Here is an 18,900-nt window from a genome sequence, read left to right as displayed (position 1 = left end):
AAAAAATATCATACACATCAGTCTATCTTTTGTTGAATATACACTGTGCTTTTTGTTCTGACAAATTACGATTGCCGTCTACTTTGAATTAACCACAATCATATTGCTATCACTTACAATTCTTTTGACTGGCGCAAAAGTGGAGGTCCTCATTTTGTTAAAACATTTTCTGTGTGCTTTATTTGGAACGGCTGCACAATCCTAGATCGACAAGCGATAGTGGACTGGAGTCCAGCAAAAAGACGGCAACATTAAGAGCAAGACAGGAGTATTCCAATATCAGCAGAAAATGAGTCATTAGAACGATTCACCATAAAATCAAGGAGTCAGTTTTTTTTAAATTAATGAAGTAGTTTATATAATACTTGACAGTGTTGTATGAAATACCATGGGTCGTTCGATGAATTTCAGTCAAAATGATCGTTCATTTCAAATTTCAATGCACGGAAGCATTCATCTCGCTGTCCGGGCTGGCAATATAGACGTGAGATCGACAAGAAGAAGAAGGAAAAGAAGAAGAAGACAGAAGACACGGTCAAGAAGAAGAAGAAGAAGAAGAAGAAGAAGAAGAAGAAGAAGAAGAAGAAGAAGAAATGTCAATGTATCGATGACCGATGATCAACGTTCGACCAACACCCTGTGCATGTGCCTGTGAAGTGATCAGAACTCAGCAACCCCACCATATAGCGGAGTAGAGAGGGAGGGAGGCAGCGCGCGGACATGCAAGTGAGAGTCCAGTTGCGGTCAGTGACAAGCCGTGTCTGTGGTCAAGGGAAGGCCAGCCGGTCACTTGTCAACCGCTTTGGGATGCCAGAGTGCGGAAACAGGCGTTGACCACGGAGGTTGCGGGAAACGACACTCTGGACATGGCAGCTGACCGGAACACAACAAGGTTACTGATGACCACTTGACGTCGCTTCTCCTGTCTTGTCGCCTATCCCCACCCCCTCCCCCAACACACACACACACACGCTGACATGCAGAAACAGCCACACACTGCACCCCCCACACACTCACTCACACACACACAAACACACACACACACACACACACACAATGCACACACACACCAATTCTGATAAGCATCGCTCCACGGCTATTGCCAGTTGTCTCTCTGATCGGACGCTACAGTCCTACGCGAATCTATCAAAACAAAAATACAGAGTTATCTCCCATATGTTTTTCACGAGCACTGATCTAAATTTGAGATCAGTGTTCGCGAGACGAAAATGATTGCAGATTGGCCGACTTCGACAGTGATCTCCGTTCTGTTCTTCACAGTTATGATAAAGACATCGTTCTAAGGTCAAAACAAGTCGAAATTTTGGGACTGCTGCCGGAAGGAGACCGTAATATATGGTTTCATCACTGTCAACTGGTTACAGAAAAAATCGTCTGCTCCAGAGAGCGCCGAAACCAAACGGTTGATTATCACGTGACACTTTTGCCATATTTAGAATTGTTTGCACAGTAAGAATAGCTCGCTTGAAACTGTCTTACATATCAATTCCTTTGTAATTTAAAAATTACAAAACACCATGAAAAATCATTATCGACGATCGCGAATCTGCTTGTATCAATAATACATTACAAAAAGACAAGGAAACTCAAGGCATCCTGTCAGGGAGAGAATGAGCCGAACTCATTTTGACCTGAGTTCAGGATGACACACACCTAGCTACCACACCACACACTCTCGCTAGCACCACCCACCCCAAATCACCCCTTCCGTCACGGTTACTGATGAACGCTTGATTTCCAACCAAAAACTTCGCTTCTTTTACCTGCCTTGCTACCTTTAACCCCCTCCCCCCTCCTATACTAGTCTCCTTCCCTAACAACTCCAACCTCCAAACACCCCTCCCTATATGGTTACTGATGCCCGTTTGACTTCAAACCAAACACTTCTTTCACATGCCTTGCCCCTACCCCCACCACCATCGCCAACACATCCTTCTCCCCCAACCCCAATCGCCCTTTCCTCCGCCGACAATACACACTGTCTTTCTCTCGACTGCTTTTTCCTTCCGGCGTCTCTTTTCACAGCTGCCAACCTTACGAAGAAAGAATCTCTCTCTCTGTCTCTCTGTCTCTGTCTCTGTCTCTCTTAATCCTTGTGATGTTCAATTCAATTCAATTCATTTCAATTCCCCCTCTCTCTCCCTCCCTCCCTCTCTCTCTTTCTCTCTCTCTTATATTTACACCCCCGGTATAGGGGTGTGTATAGGATTCGGTCGATGTGTTTGTTTGTTTGTTTGTTTGTGTGTTTGTGTTCGCATATAGATCTCAAGAATGAACGGACCGATCGTCACCAAACTTGGTGAACAGGTTCTATACATTCCTGAGACGGTCCTTACAAAAATTGGGACCAGTCAAACACACGGTTAGGGAGTTATTGGTGGATTAAGATTCTACAAGGACTTATAGAGGGACATATTAATGGTCAAAGGGAAATAACCTTCTCAGTTGGTGGCAGTGAGCATGGTAAGGACGGGGGTGTTTTTCCTACCTTGGAGGAATTTCTTGTTTTTGTTAGTGTTCCTTGTGAAAATAGTCGCTACAGGTATTTCTTGTTTCTTACTTTTTGGTTACATTGTGGTGCACAGGTGGGAAAGAGAAAATGACGCAGAGAGCAGACAAAATACTCTCCATTCAGAGTGATGGAAAAAAAATGAGAAGCAATGAAAGCATGCGTGCGCATTGTGTACGTGTTTCTGTCCGTCCACGTGTGTGTGCGTGTGTGTGTGTGTGTGTAAAATAAATCCCTGCGCTTAGAACTGTACCCACGGAATGCGCGCGATATAAGCCTCATATTGATTGATTGTGTGTATGTGTGTGTGTATATATATCTATATATATATATATGTGTGTGTGTGTGTGTGTGTGTGTGTGTGTGTGTGTGTGTGTGTGTGTGTGTGTGTGTGTGTGTGTGTGCGTGTGTGTGTAAATATGCGTGTGCTATGAACACGACTTTCAATTTTGCATAATTATATATATATATATACATTTTACATTCATCGAAACAAATTGTTGAGAAGATTGTTTCTAAATATTTTCTTATATATATATATATGCATCCACTACAACTCAATGATACTTAAAAAAAAAAAAAAAAAAAAAAACCGGCGAGACGAACTACAGCATTTGGCCCAAAAATACCATCCCCCGCAAACCTTGCACGCGGTGCACACAAGCAGTTATTTCAGCCCAATCAGCTGAGTGTACTACACTTCCTCACTTCACCTTAACATTTTATAAGTGTTATGTAGTCATAATCAGAAATTGTTACAAGAGGATTGTACGTGAGGACGATACGACTGGGGCCGGTGACACGCGATGAACTGTGAGATAACGAACGTTGCTCTCGAGTTAACCGTACTTACTGCACCGTCAGTCAGCATGGCTTGTGCACCAACTAATTTAACGTTGTCTACGTGCCGCTGTGAATGGACATTAACAATGGTGTCATTAGTTGAGAGTTTGAACAATATGCACAAGTATAGACAGACCCAGACTCGGAAAGACCCAGCCAGCCAGCCAGCCAGCCAGCCAGCCAGCCAGCCAGACAGACGGACAGACATGCAGACGGACACACATTCGGACAGACGGACGAACACACAGACCGCCTCTCCCCCTTTACCTATGCACATTTTGCTAAGCTATATCAAACCGCGTTTGTTAATTAAAGTAGAAGGAACAGGCCCTAGTCCATACTTTGTCAAACAAATTAAAACATCCGACAAGTCTTCCCAGGGGTCCCCAGTCACGCAGTGACGCGACGTTTACAGATACTGGACCGTTGAAACTTGACCGGTTCATGTGCCTGTGAAGTGTCTAAACCACCCCCCACACCCCCCTCCCCCCCACCGATCTTTCTTGAATAATGTGTGCACTTCCGGCATGGTGTGATTTCAAATTTGAGAATATTTCATTGACGAATTGCACTAGCCGATGGGTCTAGGACTCGGACATTCTTGAACGGTTTTAATTTGTGCAGTAGCTTTTGGGCTGTTACAAACCGAAACGATGGCTGGTTTCTGTTTCGGCGTTAAACTAGGGAATTGAATAAGTTAGAGCTGTTGTTCAATGAAAGGCAGTTTTCAACAGCAGGTCCATCTGACCAACACATCACTTAGAGTGTGAGCAGATGGATTCTGGGGTAAATGAATTCAGGATTTAAGGCTTTTCTTAATTGAGCCCGAAATCGATTTCACGAAGACTCCGCGAAGTCTTTTTAAGGACAATTCCGTGCTCAAGCTTCGTGCAGCCAGCTTTGTGAAGTAGACTTCACGAAGCAAACTTCGCCGAATTAATGACCCACTTGAGGGTTCTCGTCATTAAACCCCAGCAGACCTGTCGACAAACGATCCCATGAAGCATTGGGTCCGTCGTCATGTTCCCTACAGGGTCATTTCCAGCATTAGTTCTGCAAGGAATGCCAATGGATACAAACGTGAATGAAATAAAAGGTTGAGGTATCCCTCCATTGAGCCCGAGTTGATCCATGTGGTCCTTTGGCTTTGTTGTTGCGTCAATTTTCCCCTACTTGGTCGTCATTATCCAGCATGCCTATACATTGACCAGCCTTAAACAAAGCCCGATATTGATCTGACTGATTGATCTTTGATATGTAAGGACTTTGACATGTAAGGACAGAGGTTTTAGGCCAAGACTAGTCTTACAACCTGGAACCTGGACGAGAAGGAACGACCGCAAGGTTGATGCCAAGAGCATAACATATGCAAAAGAAGGCAGCACTTATTAGTAAATCAATTCAATTCAATTCAATTCAATTCAATTCAATTCAATTCAATACAACTTTATTATCTAAATGTGAGACAAACAGAATTGTTTTTGTTAAAGCCATTTACCAGGAATCTTCAAATCCCAGAATTAAAGCCTACCGAGTGTACAGACAGACAAAAATAACGAAATGAAATCCGGAATCAGGGCAAACGAATGTCATCATAATCAAAGCAACAGGCAAATACCGAGCAAAACCTTGAGGGTCATTCGAAGCTTGCGGCAGTCCGGCAAAGGCGAAAAAAAACCCAGCATCAGGGGAGGCGACGCCCAGAGCATCATGACATTATGCAGCAGCAAGAGGCGGGAATTAGCAAAGGGTTGACGGACGTTAACGATCCCAGGCGGACCATAAATTCAAGCCTCCGTGAGCCGAGTTACATGGCCCAACAAGGCCAGACAAGGGAGTTAATCCTCCCATCCGTCACGGTGTGGACACTGGCCGTCACGGGTGGGGACACGCTACAATGACCGCGCCGCACGCCTCAAGACGCAACACCGTGCACAGGCACTGAAAGCACACTGACAGCGTTTTGTCTGCTGCTGTACTAGCATGCCTCCAGTGCCGTTTACAGATACTGGACCGTTGAAACTAGACCGTCACAGATCTTCCCAGAATACTGTGTGCACTTCCGGCATGGTGTAATTCAAAATAAATAAAATTGTATCACCCTTTTGCTCTTGTAGCCAATGCGTCTAAGACTCGGGAATTGTTGAACTGTTTAATTAGTGCAGTAGCTTCTGGGCTGGTTCAAAGAGAGACGATGGCCGATGGCTGCATGCTTTTGACGTACACTAAGGACTGGGAATTTGTTAGAGCTGTTCAATGAAAGACAATTTCCAACAGCACATCTTACTCTATCTATATATATGACTTGTGTCTGTCTGTCTATCTGTGTGTGTGTGTGTGTGTGTGTGTGTGTGTGTGTGTGTGTGTGTGTGTGTGTGTGTGTGTGTGTTTGAGTGTTTGATCGCCATGCACGGCCAAAGTTCTCGATGGATCTGCTTCAAATTTGGTGTCCATATTCAGATACACCCGAAACAAAATCTGGTCGATGAGATATTTCAATACGTGCTCTCAGCGCGCAGCGCTGAACCGATTTTGGTTCCACCTCAGCTATTTTGGTTCCACCTCAGCTACCCGGGCCCCCATACCGACACACCAAAGCCAAAGTTCTCGGTGGATCTTTTTCAAATTTGGACACCGTATTCAGCTACACCCCGGACACAATATCATCGATGAGATATTTCAACACGTGCTCTCAGCGCGCAGCGCTGAACCGAATTTGGTTTTTGTGTTCATTTCACCATTACAAGTAACTCTTCCTTATCTTCTCATCTTCTCCATGTTTTCAGCATTTACCTCCCTTCCTTCGTATGGTGCACTATAGTATCTTCGGATATTCCCGGCGTTCTGTTACTATTTTTAGAAGGTCACCGCAGTGTCCAGAACGTAAATTGGACCCGTAAATTATCCTCACTGTAAAAGTGCAAAGGTCGAATCAATTTATAGCCACGCGAAAAATACACTGTCATCTATCTCTCTATAGATACGGCTTCTCTGTGTTTGTTTGTGTGTGTGTGTGTGTGTGTGTGTCTCTATGTGAGCAACACCTGTGCATTGTTCTGTTCTGTTTGTGATGTGGTCTGGCGGCTTTTGTGTAATTTTATGTACTGGCCTTCCTTTGAGAAGCCATAACAGTTCAAAAGGGCTTAGAGATAAGCTCTAACTTGCTCAGTCCTGTTTGAGTGGAGTTCGCCTCCAAAGGTGATTAACACGGTTACATTCGTCGACAAGGATGGGACTCGATATGGTCAGGAATGGCATTATGGCCACTGAATCATTTTCGTGCTGTTCCCATTCCACGAATCTGGGAGGGACCTAAGCTTGGCGGGTCCATTGTTCGGACCCGGCGAAGCCGGCGTATGGCTCTAAGTACTTCTTCCCGGCGAAGCCGGCTACCCGACGAAGCGGGTATTCATTCTATTGCACATACATGTCGTAATTAAAGGTACTGAACTTGTCAAATCCAGGTGCACGGAGCCCCTGGGGCTTTTAGTCATACCTCAGGCAGCTATCCGTTAGAAGAACTACCAAGTTTCATTGACTTGCACCCAAAGAGTCAAGAACTGCGATTTTTTTACGAATTAATTTCGTACTCGGACCCGGCTGGTCTTGGTCTATTTTTGGATCTAAATTTAGATCAGGTAGATCACCATATCATGCACAAAAAGACACGTCACTAGCAAACTATGTCAGACGTCATCATGAGTTTGTGTAAAACAAAATGGAGGCCGGAATCACTCAGTTGAATCGAACTCCGACCAAACACCACGTAATAACTAGGTTAATTTATGCACTCGCGTGAACAAGAAACTGTCGAGCTTCACAGATGTCGTCGTTGGGTAGTTTTGGGTTTGTTTTACTACCATAGGAGGATTTTTGAACTGTAAATGCACTCAGCTGCAACAAAAACGCAAAACGAAGGCTGTGAGCTGCACTGTGCCTTTAAGCGTGTAGAGCATTTACTTCCCTTTGTTTATCAGATCTGAATTAAGAGTGGTCAATCGTGGTGCTGGTAACTTGATAACTCTCATTGATACCAGGAAGTTACATATTACGAAAGTTTCAGTTTCTTTACATTTTTTTTTAAAGGTCCTTGTCTACATTTTTATACCGAAATCGCCATTTGACCATTAAAATGCAGAGTCTATTATCTACAATTATCAACAATACACCCCCTTTCGATCAGGAAAGACGAAGCCAGTGTAGCCGTTTGAAAATTCATTGTAGTATTCCAGCGTAGTTCTCATAGTAGGATATTCTTATTTGGAAAATGCCAAGCGCAAAACTCCTCTCCAATCCCGTGCATTTCGTGCGTTTAAAAAAAAGCGTGGACAGCGCTCCAGTGTCAAACTGTTGCTGCACTTGTTTGGGCGTGGCTATAAGCATAGTGACATGAATTTGATTGGTCAGTATTTTTAGGCAAAGCACATGTTCTCAGCAAACAGAAAACAAAATATTGGAAGCGTGAGTCACGCTACCCAAAAATAAAATCTTTTTTTACATATATTTTTTTTTCTATAACTTTTTTTCCCCATGGTTCATTCATCATCTGACATAACTTTTTAGCGAAATCTAACCATAAGATTATTGAAAAAAAGCAAAAATGTAGACGACCACCTTTAAAGCAAAATCACCTTTGTTCACTATATTCAGGTCACCAGCGACACAACTGGACAACAATCATTCGATAGTAATTATTCACAAAAATAGTTTGTGTTGCCTGTGGTCCGGCGGTAGCAGACAAGTGCACGCACCGTGTCCTCCGGTGTCCCGAAAGCGTGGATCCGTCAACGTCACCTAACATCACCACATTTGCATACGACGTAGGTCTCTTTATGAAAGACTTTGTCACCTTATTCTTACTTTTGCCTTCTTTTTCCTCATCAACGTATTCTTTTCTCTCTTTTTCTTTCGACCGAAGGGCTTGCAAACCATAGAAGAAACGAAAAACAAATGTAAGGTTGTTTCTAAATAACAAATATAAACAAATTTAAGGCTGTTTTTCTAAGAATTGATAAAACAAGAAAATTTAGATTTAAGGAACGGTTAATTCAGGACATAACAAAACATTCAAAAGAATCTCGACCTAACGGCCTTTGAAGTGGACAGACAAGAGACACGACAGACAACAACAAAAAAAAAAAAAAAAATGATGCTGATGCCTAAGGGCCCCGTCACACAGCGCTACGTCCTTACCACGATCGCCGATCACGATGATCTGAAAAAGTTATCAAATCGGGGCATATCGCCGTCAAATTCCAGAGCGTGGCCAATGGTGGGCCAAACGTGGGAGGATCTCCATTAGCGTGGTTTGGTCGGGGTGGGATCTGCTAGATCGGGAAGCTGCACGCTCCCCCTACGCTTTTGTGGAGCTGCACAAAACAAGCGTAGCCGGGTCGTGGCGCAGTACAGTATTGATGTAGTTTATTTGCCATGTGTTGGATTTTGACGGATATTATATCCCACCTTCGAAGATGAACGGACCTGATGGTGGTTTTATCACGACCACAGAGATTTCACCACGATGGTACCACGCTGTTGGTACGATAAGGGCGTTCCCGCTACGTTTTTAATACGACTTTGTCACGCTTTCTGTAGGCCACGACCCGGCTTTTGTGCAAGCGTGGGGAGAGCGTGCAGCTTCCCGACCCCACCCCGATCAAACCATGCTCATGGAAATCCTCCCACGTTTGGCCCACGATTGGCCACGCTTTCGAACAATTTTACAACGTAGCAGAATCAGCGTCTGTGTGTGATTGGGGTGTAACTTAGAATGTCTTTAAGGCATTGTGCGATGGTCAGTAGTCAAAGCGATCATGGAGACCGAACCAGTGGTACCGTCCTTTTCTCGTACACGATCAAGTCACCGCAAGAGATCGGTCCAGGCTTTTACATGCGATTAGGGCATCCATCCACGTGCACACATACCATGACTCAATAGTCTGACAGCAATCTGAGCAGAAAACGACTTTTTGTTAAGTTGCAAACGTCAATCTGACACATTAAATCCACATAACATTCCCACTCCGGACAGGAAGCAACTAAGCTATAGAATTTTGGTATGTGTCTAAGTGTATGGATGCTATTGTTTTTTTCCGACTACTTTTGTTCCAATGTTTCAGTGATGGGGATCAAAGGTGGTAGGAAAACAAATGCACTACCTGTGATGCCCATCGTTGAAACATTGGAAATCACTTCTGCACATAGCACAGGGCCCCATCATCACGGGGGGGTATCATCACGATCACGGGAAGGGAAATTTTAGCTTTCACGATCACAGTTACCTTGATTTTTGTTTTCACGATCACGAACACCTTGACGAATAGAGGATCATAGAGTGATACAGCTGTGAAAAATGTACGTTGAAAATAAAATGCTTTGCAATAATGCCCATCACGATCACGAAAACAAATGACGATCACGATCACGAGACTTGATTTTTTTGTCATCACGGATCACGGGCTAAGTCCCATCACGATCACAGAAATGGAAATTTCAGCAATCACGGTCACAGAAAGGTCAAAAAACGCCAATCACGATCACGATTTTAAACCCTTTGGGGCCCTCATAGCACCTGGACCGTGAAACGGCGTGGTCGTCTTTCGTTCTCTAGAGCGCGTTCTCGTGACCTGTTAACCGATTGTTCTAAATCTGTCATTTCTCGTCTCTTCTCCGTTCACGGCCCCTGCTGCTCTGAAGTAATTCCACAAGGTAGTTTTTTTTGTAAAATAAAACCCACGTTTTTGGACAGGCGAACAAACGAACATCGCGTTTACGTAATTCAATCCAGACCATACAAAGCGTCTTATCACAACCCCGCTGCGATGACCTAGTTCTTCAATGTTTGTAAAATAAAACGCACGTTCATGAACATGGGAACACACGAAAATTACTTTTGCGTAATTCAATCTTGAAGACCACACACAAAGACGCGACGCTTAGTTCTCGAGATAGGTGTGATCAGATGACGTCATTTATACTTTCGTCATCAAAGATCTTTCGTATTTCAATCAGTGTCATTTCCCAGTTCTGTGTTCTGCGGTCGTTTTGACTGACTTGACAAGTTGAGAAAACCAATGACACTTCATTTTTGCGAAGCAACTGAATATGAAAAGAAAAGAAAGCGTGCAGAAGTATTTTTGGGTCCTGCAAAACTTTATGACCAACGATTTCTCCCTTGGAAGTAAATGAAGATGTCTGCTCTTCGTCTGCTTTGAAGGTAGGGAGATTTTACAGCGCACACGGTAAATTGCAAGTCGTATTGGACAAGAATTTTGTTATTCTTCTTTCTTCGAAGTACCATAGATTTGTTCTTGGCCATATTTTCGACCTGTGCATCGTTATATTATGGGAAAAACACGTTTGAACGCAAATTCGCAAAGAAATGTTGATCATTTGCTCCGGAACTGCAACGTCGATTTGCCAAAACAAAAAATTCTGGCTCAATATGCGGGAACATGCTGGTAGTCGTGTCATATTTTTTAAATGGGTGTGGAAGAACTGCTCATTATTAAAGCCATATGTACTCGATGACTATACACGCTAATTGCTTTACCCACAGCTGGAGACATGCTAAATTAAGTTCCCTGCAAGATATTGTGGTCTAGGACCCCTTAAATGTTGAGATATTTGAATTTTTATTTTGATCTAGATCGTCCTATTTATAGATTTGCCAACAGAGGTAGCGTTGACGCAAGGGAAATAACTCCGCGTCTTTGTTGACATCCTCACTTTTTCAGAGGCTAGAACAAGCTGTAATGCATGTACAGTATATGGTCCGCGCATGGCGACATATCGTCATTACATGGTCTTATGGTGCGTTTGACATCGATTATGGGCAAACTACACTTTGTAAACACGGGAGCGCGTACATATGCCTTTAACATAGCACTCCGGCCCTGTTCTTTTTTTCGTCACACCCAAAACCGTTATTTGTTTTGGGCGACGCAGCATTATCTTATCACAACCCATGCTGCGATGACCTAATTCTTCATGTAAGTTTGTAAAAAAATACAAAAACACCACAAGCGTTCTTCAACAGGTAATCATAATTCAATCAAAGTCCCGCAAAGCGGCCCCTGACAGCTGTCTTGGTACAGATTTCACACCTTGGTCACAGTGTAGTCACCTTGTCGAAATGTAGATGTCATAATTAACATAACTTCTTGACGCATGCAGCAATTATTTCAAACGCTGGCAAGCGACCTACGACGTAGATGTCATCAACAACATGACCCTTTGACGTAGATAAATTAAAAGCTGTAAAATTTCACGCACAGTTATAACTGCAGAGTATAGCACCATTATCCTCTAGTCAAATATGATATTGGCTAATTTGGGGTTACTGAAAAGCAATTGTTTTTAATCACGGCTCATTGATTTTTGCCGAAAGATATGAAACGCAAAACTGTTGTTAATGATCAAGGTGCATATGAAACTAATTACTAGTCTAATACATATATCGGTGATCGCACTAGGTGTTTATAAACCGGTTCAATCAAATAGAAAGAGTAATCCCTAGAGAAAAAAAGAAAAAAAAACCCGGCACGGTTGGCCTAGTGGTAGGGCGTCCGCCCCGTGATCGGGGGGTCGTGGGTTCGAACCCCGGCCGGGTCATACCTAAGACTTTAAAATTGGCAATCTAGTGGCTGCTCCGCCTGGAGTCTGGCATTATGGGGTTAGTGCTAGGACTGGTTGGTCCGGTGTCAGAATAATGTGACTGGGTGAGACATGAAGCCTGTGCTGCGACTTCTGTCTTGTGTGTGGCGCACGTTATATGTCAAAGCAGCACCGCCCTGATATGGCCCTTCGTGGTCGGCTGGGCGTTAAGCAAACAAACAAAAAACAAAAAAACAACAAAAACAACTATTATTAGTTGGTCTTGTCAGCGGCCAAAGTAGCCTTAGTTGTAACAAACAAGTAGTAGCTTAAAATGTAGACGAACACCTTTCAAATGCAATCAACATTTTGGGGGCTGACAACTTTTGTTTTTGGAAACCGATATGTTCATTAAAAAAAAAAACACCGGTTAACGCGATAAAAAATTCACAACCACGTTCACGATATTATCGTACTCCCAATAATCAGATTTTTTTTTAATTGGAAGATGTTGGACCGTGTCTGATGAGACCACATAGTGAGAGAAACCACCCATGTGATAAATAAACCATATCTTTATTCGAGTGTATATCATGTAAATACAGTGGGGGTAAACTACCGTCTGGCATGGTCTAATTTTCCACTGCTCGTGATGGCACATTCACCGAGGCAAACTTCATCCTTTGCGTTAGTTATCTCCACCTGTTGAAGAATTTTGAAAACTCACACGTGACACTATAATTCCTATTGAGGCGTCGTTTTCCTTTGACCTTGAGATGTCACGAGGCTATGGAAGAGATCGAGGTTCCAGACAGAAGATACGTCTTTAATTTGGACACTTTGACTCCGGGAAGTTCGAAACAGAAGTCACGCAAGTACATAATTTAGGACAAACAGAATACTACACGGTTTGTTGTGTAATACCAGGTTTACACTCGTTGCTTTTTCACTGTTAGCACATATCCAAGCTAAAGGTCACCCTTACAAACAGTAAAAGCCGGAACAGATCTGCAGTTGATAACAAAATCCTTTACATGGGCAGGAAAGTTTCTTTGACACAGTCTGCACAGCTTAGCAAAGACATCATTCCACGAAGACCGCAGCTATATTATCTACAAGTAAGATCATTCGCTTGTGACGAAAACTTATTTGCATATATATGACACTTTATAAGTTTATTTCAGAAACTATTTCAGTAATAAATCTGGCGGTGACAGAATGACCTACTTATAACAGCGTACCCGTAACTCAACGCTAAGTTTAATCGCTGTTTAAGATCTCTGACAAGACTGATTCCGTGCGTAGAGTTGGCAAGGCGTTAAAATGTTTGTGTCTGTTAAACTATCTGGCAAAAAGAGCAGAAGGTCGACACGACAACTTGAAGATGACAAGGGCACAGCGGGTACTTTGTTATGCAGTTGCTTATCATAATGTTTTTCTCTCCAAAAGGATGTGGGGCGTGAAAAGGGCGGTGTGCACAGGTGCGAAAGCCCAGACCTTTTGTCGCATTAATTGTGGAGCTAGGAGACTGAGAAAGAGACACAGCCTGCCGTCTCAGTTTGATATTCATTTTCTAGACTTGTCTGTTATCATTTGCTAACAGTAAGCAAACTAGAAATAACCCATACAGAAGGGAAATAGAATGACAATTTCCAATCGATAAATTATCCTCTGCACCAACGTGAGCATCGGATCTCATGTTTGAAACATTTCTTTTTGTTTTTGCTTAGCTTGCACTTAAAAAACGCAACCAAGAAAGATGCATGATCCACATTTAGGTGGGATGAAGAGAACTTTTACAGATGTAACAGTAAATTTACAAATCTCCCCCCTCCACTCCAAAACAAATTCAGTAAGTTCATTAATTTACCTTTACAATAAGATAAATATCAAATACACCAATCAACATTTAAAACCGAACTTGTCTTTAATGAAATCAGGTGTTACATGGCAAAGTCTTTGTACGCAAAATGTCTATGATCTGGGGACGCTATATTAAACAAGGTTGACTGTCGTTTCTATCACAATAGGTAAAGAAGTCGCACCCACCTCCCCCCCCCCTCCACACACACACACACAGAGTCACAAGCAGACAGACAGACAGACAGACAGACAGACAGACACACACACACACACACACTCACACACACACACACACACACACACACACACACACACACACACACACACACACTCACAGTCACAGACCCCTCCACAGTTACCATCGTAAGAAACACGCTGATATTGTGTTACGAGCAAAACAGTAGAAACTTGGGTCGAGGTTAGAGAGATACCTATCTTTTGCATTTTATGACTAATCTCCTGTGAAGCTATCCTTGTATCATTATAATTTATCCAAATCACTCGCTCTTGGGAGGAAAGGCCGCAGAGAGAGAGAAAAAAAGAGAGAGAGAGAGAGGGGAGAGAGAGAGAGAGAGAGAGGGGGAGAGAGAGAGAGACAGAGAAAGAGAGACTGAGAGGGAGAGAGGGAGAGAGAGAGAGAGACTGAGAGAAAGGGAGAGAGAGAGAGAGAGAGAGAGAAAGGGAGAGAGAGAGAGAGAGAGAGAGAGAGACAACAGCCAGCCAGCCAGATAGAGAGAGGGGGAGAGACAGACAGTGACAGACAGACAGACAGACAGACAGCCAGACAGGCAAACAGAGAGAGAGAAAGAGAGAGAGAGAATGAGAGAGAGAGAGAGAGACACACACACACAGACATAGAGAAAGAGAGAGACAGAGACAAAGGGAAGGAGAGACAGAGAGAGACACACATACACAGAGACAGAGACAGAGTGGAAGAGGTTAAGGTGGTTCCAAAAGGGAGAACGCGCCAGCATAATAAATTTGTCAGGATTTAAGCTGTTCTTGATGCCGGTGATTAATCAAAGTGTAAAGTAGAACAAGACGAAACATGTAGAAAAGGAATCCGCCCTCACCCTTTTCTTTTTTCTACACTGGCTGACAGTCATGTCAGAAAAAATATTTCAATGAAAATAAAATGAAATTCAAATTTGTGATAAGCTTGAAATCAAATCATAGAGACAGAGAGAGAGAGAGAAAGAGAGAGAGAGAGAGAGAGAGAGAGGGGGAGAGAGAGAGAGAGAGAGAGGGTGAGAGGGAGAGAGAGGGTGAGAGGGAGAAAGAGAGAGAGAGAGAGAGAGAGAGAGAGAGAGAGAGAGAGAGAGAGAGAGAGAGAGAGAGAGAGAGAGAGAGACTGTGACACAGGATAAGAGCACCCTTCCACTTAGAGACACAAGAAACAATCCACAGCCTCGCTGTTTTTTGTTGAAAGCGGGATTTAATTTTTCGGAATTAATTTTGCAGATCAACATATTATATCCCTCAGTCAAAATAAGTCAGCAAAAAATTAAAATAAAACAAAATAAAATGAAATAAACAAAAGTTGACGATATTAAAAAAAATCTCCCTTTACACAAAAAGCAACCAGATTGTTAATTTCTAGCATGTGTCCAACAGAAAGATGCTCTTAATTAACCTATGTAAAAGCTTCGATTAGTCTATGATGATTTCCAAGATCGTTTACATAGGAATACAGTTTTGTTTACACCAGACTTACGATTTCTCTCATGTCGGACGCCGAAGGGGAGACACCTCTTCTGAGATCGTTGTGGTGTTCCAGAATGAGGCTGTAGTAAGGCTGGATGTCCACCACCTCTGCGACAACACGGCCCGCCATCGCCAACAACAGCAACCACACGGGCAACACCTGGGCTAGTCCTTGTAATCTTGATAGCTCCATGATGATGGTATGAAGTGAGGTAGAGTTATAACACAAGGATGTTGCTTTAGTTTCTGAAGGTAGAGTTATAACACAAGCTTGTAGCTTTAGTTTCTGAAGGTAGAGTTATAACACAAGCTTGTAGCTTTAGTTTCTGAAGGTAGAGTTATAACACAAGAATGAAGCTTTCGTTTCTGAGGGTAGAGTAATAACACAAGGCTGTCACTTTAGTTTCTGAAGGTAGAGTTATAACACAAGGATGAAGCTTTAGTTTCTGAAGGTTGAGTCATAACAAAAGGCTGTATCTTCGGTTTCTGAGCTTGACCTTACGATTTTCTTGTGACCACTGTTTGTGCCCTTTGTTGTAAGTAGAGGATAACACCTTGTTGTCTTCTGAGCCAATGTTTTGTTTCTCTTCTTATCCTTATCCACTTCGTTGATCTATGCTTTTCTGTCGTTTAAACAAAGATTTGTTTACGTATATGTTGTATAGTATATTCACTCCAACATGTAATTTTGTCAACTTCCACACAAAAGCTCTGCAGGAGGCCTTTTTTTTGGCGAAGTTACAATTGAATACTGGCACAAAAACCCAGCAGGGGAGATTGCTTTGACAAAGTTTCAAGTGAATACTTTCAATTGTTCCACGCAAAGTTGAGGAACACGAAGGGTCAAAAGATCATTCTGCAAAGTCAGCCAGTTTATGAAGGTAAAGCGAAGAAAAGGCGGATCCTGTTTGTACCACGCCTTATACGGCGTTCAGTGGAGAAGAAATGGCAGCGATCTTGCACCCAGCAGAGCCTAACACAGACGGAAGTAATAAAACATGAATTATCACGTAAATATCGCCTACTTTGTGTGTTTCTTCTCTCCGGAGACAAGAATGACAGGTACTGTTTGCAGACTGTACTAAACACTCTGTTGTTCAAAGACGCCCAGACCACAAACGTCGGGGGCACAAATAACTGTCTCGGGCGCGGTTACAATGAATGGAGCTTTTGTGAAAATGGTGTGGTTTTTTATTCACTAACAGCGAATTCGACTACGAAATTACGTTTATGACACAAGAGAAACATCAACATTCCAGTTTCATCTTTTCTATGGTTGACTATGTCTCCCAACCAATGGATGCTAAACATCAACCTTCCAGTTTCATCTTTTCTATGGTTGACTATGTCTCCCAACCAATGGATGCTAAAGAACACGAAAACAGATGTGACAAAGATCGCAAGTTTGTTTCCTTTCACACAGTCTTGACTATGGCAATGAAACCCGATCCACATGCGCGAGACACAGCCCGGGTCCTTAAAACTGTAGTGACTGACTACTAATGGCAAAACACAATTTGGCCTCCAATCTGTTTAAGGCCTAACAAACAATAGGTGTGGTTACGGTAACCCGACCTACCCTATTTTTAGGGGCCGACCCTATAACTTTTTATTACATTTGTCAAAAAAAAAAAAAAATGAAAACAAGAAAACGAGTGCAGAAAACGCAATGAAAGCGAAAGCGCTCGAGTCGTCATGCAGATTACAGACGATGCGAGGGAAGTAACTCCTTCTACTAAAAAGGCCTAAGAGACGCTTGCCATGACAAAAATGGCGGCATCTTCTTCGGTTGCGAGTGCTACACGCTTGGTTGCTCTGCTAATGGCAAAGTGCGACCACCAAAATGAACTCAAACAAATCGCAGCTTATCCAGAGACTTTACATGTGAGTGAGCTGTTTGGCGCAATTCATCCAGAGATGAATATGAAGAAATACGGCGCGACAGCTTGGGATTACTCTGTCACAGCCGCGTGCACAAACCAAAATGGCTTCGAGTTGTCATGGGGGCTATTAAAGACTCTGAGGATGGCACATTAGATCCAATGACTGACAATCGCTTGTGGGTAGATTTATTTGAGTGAGAATTAAGCCACAAACACCAATTGAGCCTTGAACTGTTTTCGTCTCAAATTCCTCTGATCTTCTAAGTGTTTTTTTTAAAGGTAAGTTCAAAATTGTTCAAAAGAATATCCATAGTCGCACACTTATTTCACTGTCAAGTAGGTTTTAATTTGTATACATTAGAAAAAAAGTTTAAAAAAAAGTGATTGCCTACCTTCCTACCCTTTTTTTTGTTTGGCTATGTTACCTTAACTACACCTATTTTTGTTGTGCCTAATCTCTGTCTAAATCCATGCTCTGAGCAAACCGTTTAGCTGACTGCAAGGTCCAGATGTGTCCTCGTTTGAGAGTCAATCAAGATTGGCTCTGAACGTCTGGAATAACCCAGGCGTTGGAGTCAGGCCAACTCACGTTTGGGACCTATTTGAAAAGCTGTAGACGTTCAAGGCACAAAGCAGACAGAAATTAACGCCGTCAGTGCTCCTTCCAATGTCATGCGTAGGATAACGAGCAGAACTCCAGTCTCTAAACAGTTTTTACAGACGCATCTAAGTGTACAAATATCAGCAGCGTATTTGTGAACTGTTCATAAAACTGCAGAAATTGACACACAGGTCAGTCTGTATTGCTGACGGGTCCGTCCAGCATCAGATGCACGAAAAAAAGGACAAATTCAAAAAAGTCTCAAAGCTCTTCTTAAAAACACAGACGCAGAAAACAGAAGCTAAACTGTATACCTGTAGGGTTCGTCCAGCTTGTGAGAAGAAGTAGAAATGAAAATTGTTTCAATATTTCTCAAAGCCACACCCAGGTATACATATATCTCTGAACTGTTCAGTCCGTTGGAAGCACAAGTCACACTGTATTCCTTCAGGATGTCTCAATGACCAAGCAGAGTAGCATACGTCAGGGGAGATTTCTCAAAATCAGCAACCAGGTGCAAAAACCTCTGAAATGTTACCAAAAAAACAACAACTGCAGACGTTGAAGACACACATCACACTGTATTTCTTCAAGATTTGACAAGAAAAGGGGCAGACGTTAGGTTCCTGTGTGTCTCTTCCGCGACCGCCGGCACACCACCTGCCCGTGTGCACTGACAAACAGTGAACGGAAGTCAAGGCGCGCGTCTTATAAGCCGACAGGAGTCGCTAATCTAGAAATCTAGCATCACCCCTTGTCTTCTGCCCGGGTTGATCTCTTTGCCCTACGACCCCCTCCGAGCTGACGCCGCAGAAAAAAAGAAGGGAAGAATTGTAGTGGTTGTAGGTAATGTTGAGCCTTCATGCGATCGGATTTTAACC

General features: G+C 42.9%; 1 protein-coding gene across 2 annotated transcripts in view; it reads right to left on the bottom strand.

The window, feature by feature from the left end:
* Positions 1-17,737, bottom strand: part of LOC138958299 (GLIPR1-like protein 2) — a 53,078-nt gene extending 35,341 nt beyond the window's left edge. For both annotated transcript variants that reach the window (XR_011453366.1, XM_070329409.1), the window contains exon 1: positions 15,546-17,737. Coding sequence is in view for 1 of the 2 variants with exons in the window: in XM_070329409.1 (XP_070185510.1) it covers positions 15,546-15,728 (183 nt within the window). In the remaining variant the exon portion in view is untranslated. The remainder of the gene's footprint in view (positions 1-15,545) is intronic.
* Positions 17,738-18,900: the final 1,163 nt, after the last annotated feature.

The sequence above is a fragment of the Littorina saxatilis genome, linkage group LG2 (genome assembly GCF_037325665.1).
Source record: "Littorina saxatilis isolate snail1 linkage group LG2, US_GU_Lsax_2.0, whole genome shotgun sequence".
NCBI classification, from domain to species: Eukaryota; Metazoa; Mollusca; class Gastropoda; order Littorinimorpha; family Littorinidae; genus Littorina; species Littorina saxatilis.
The sequence above is the reverse complement of the archived record's forward strand: the minus strand, read 5'-3'. Positions and strand labels throughout refer to the sequence as shown.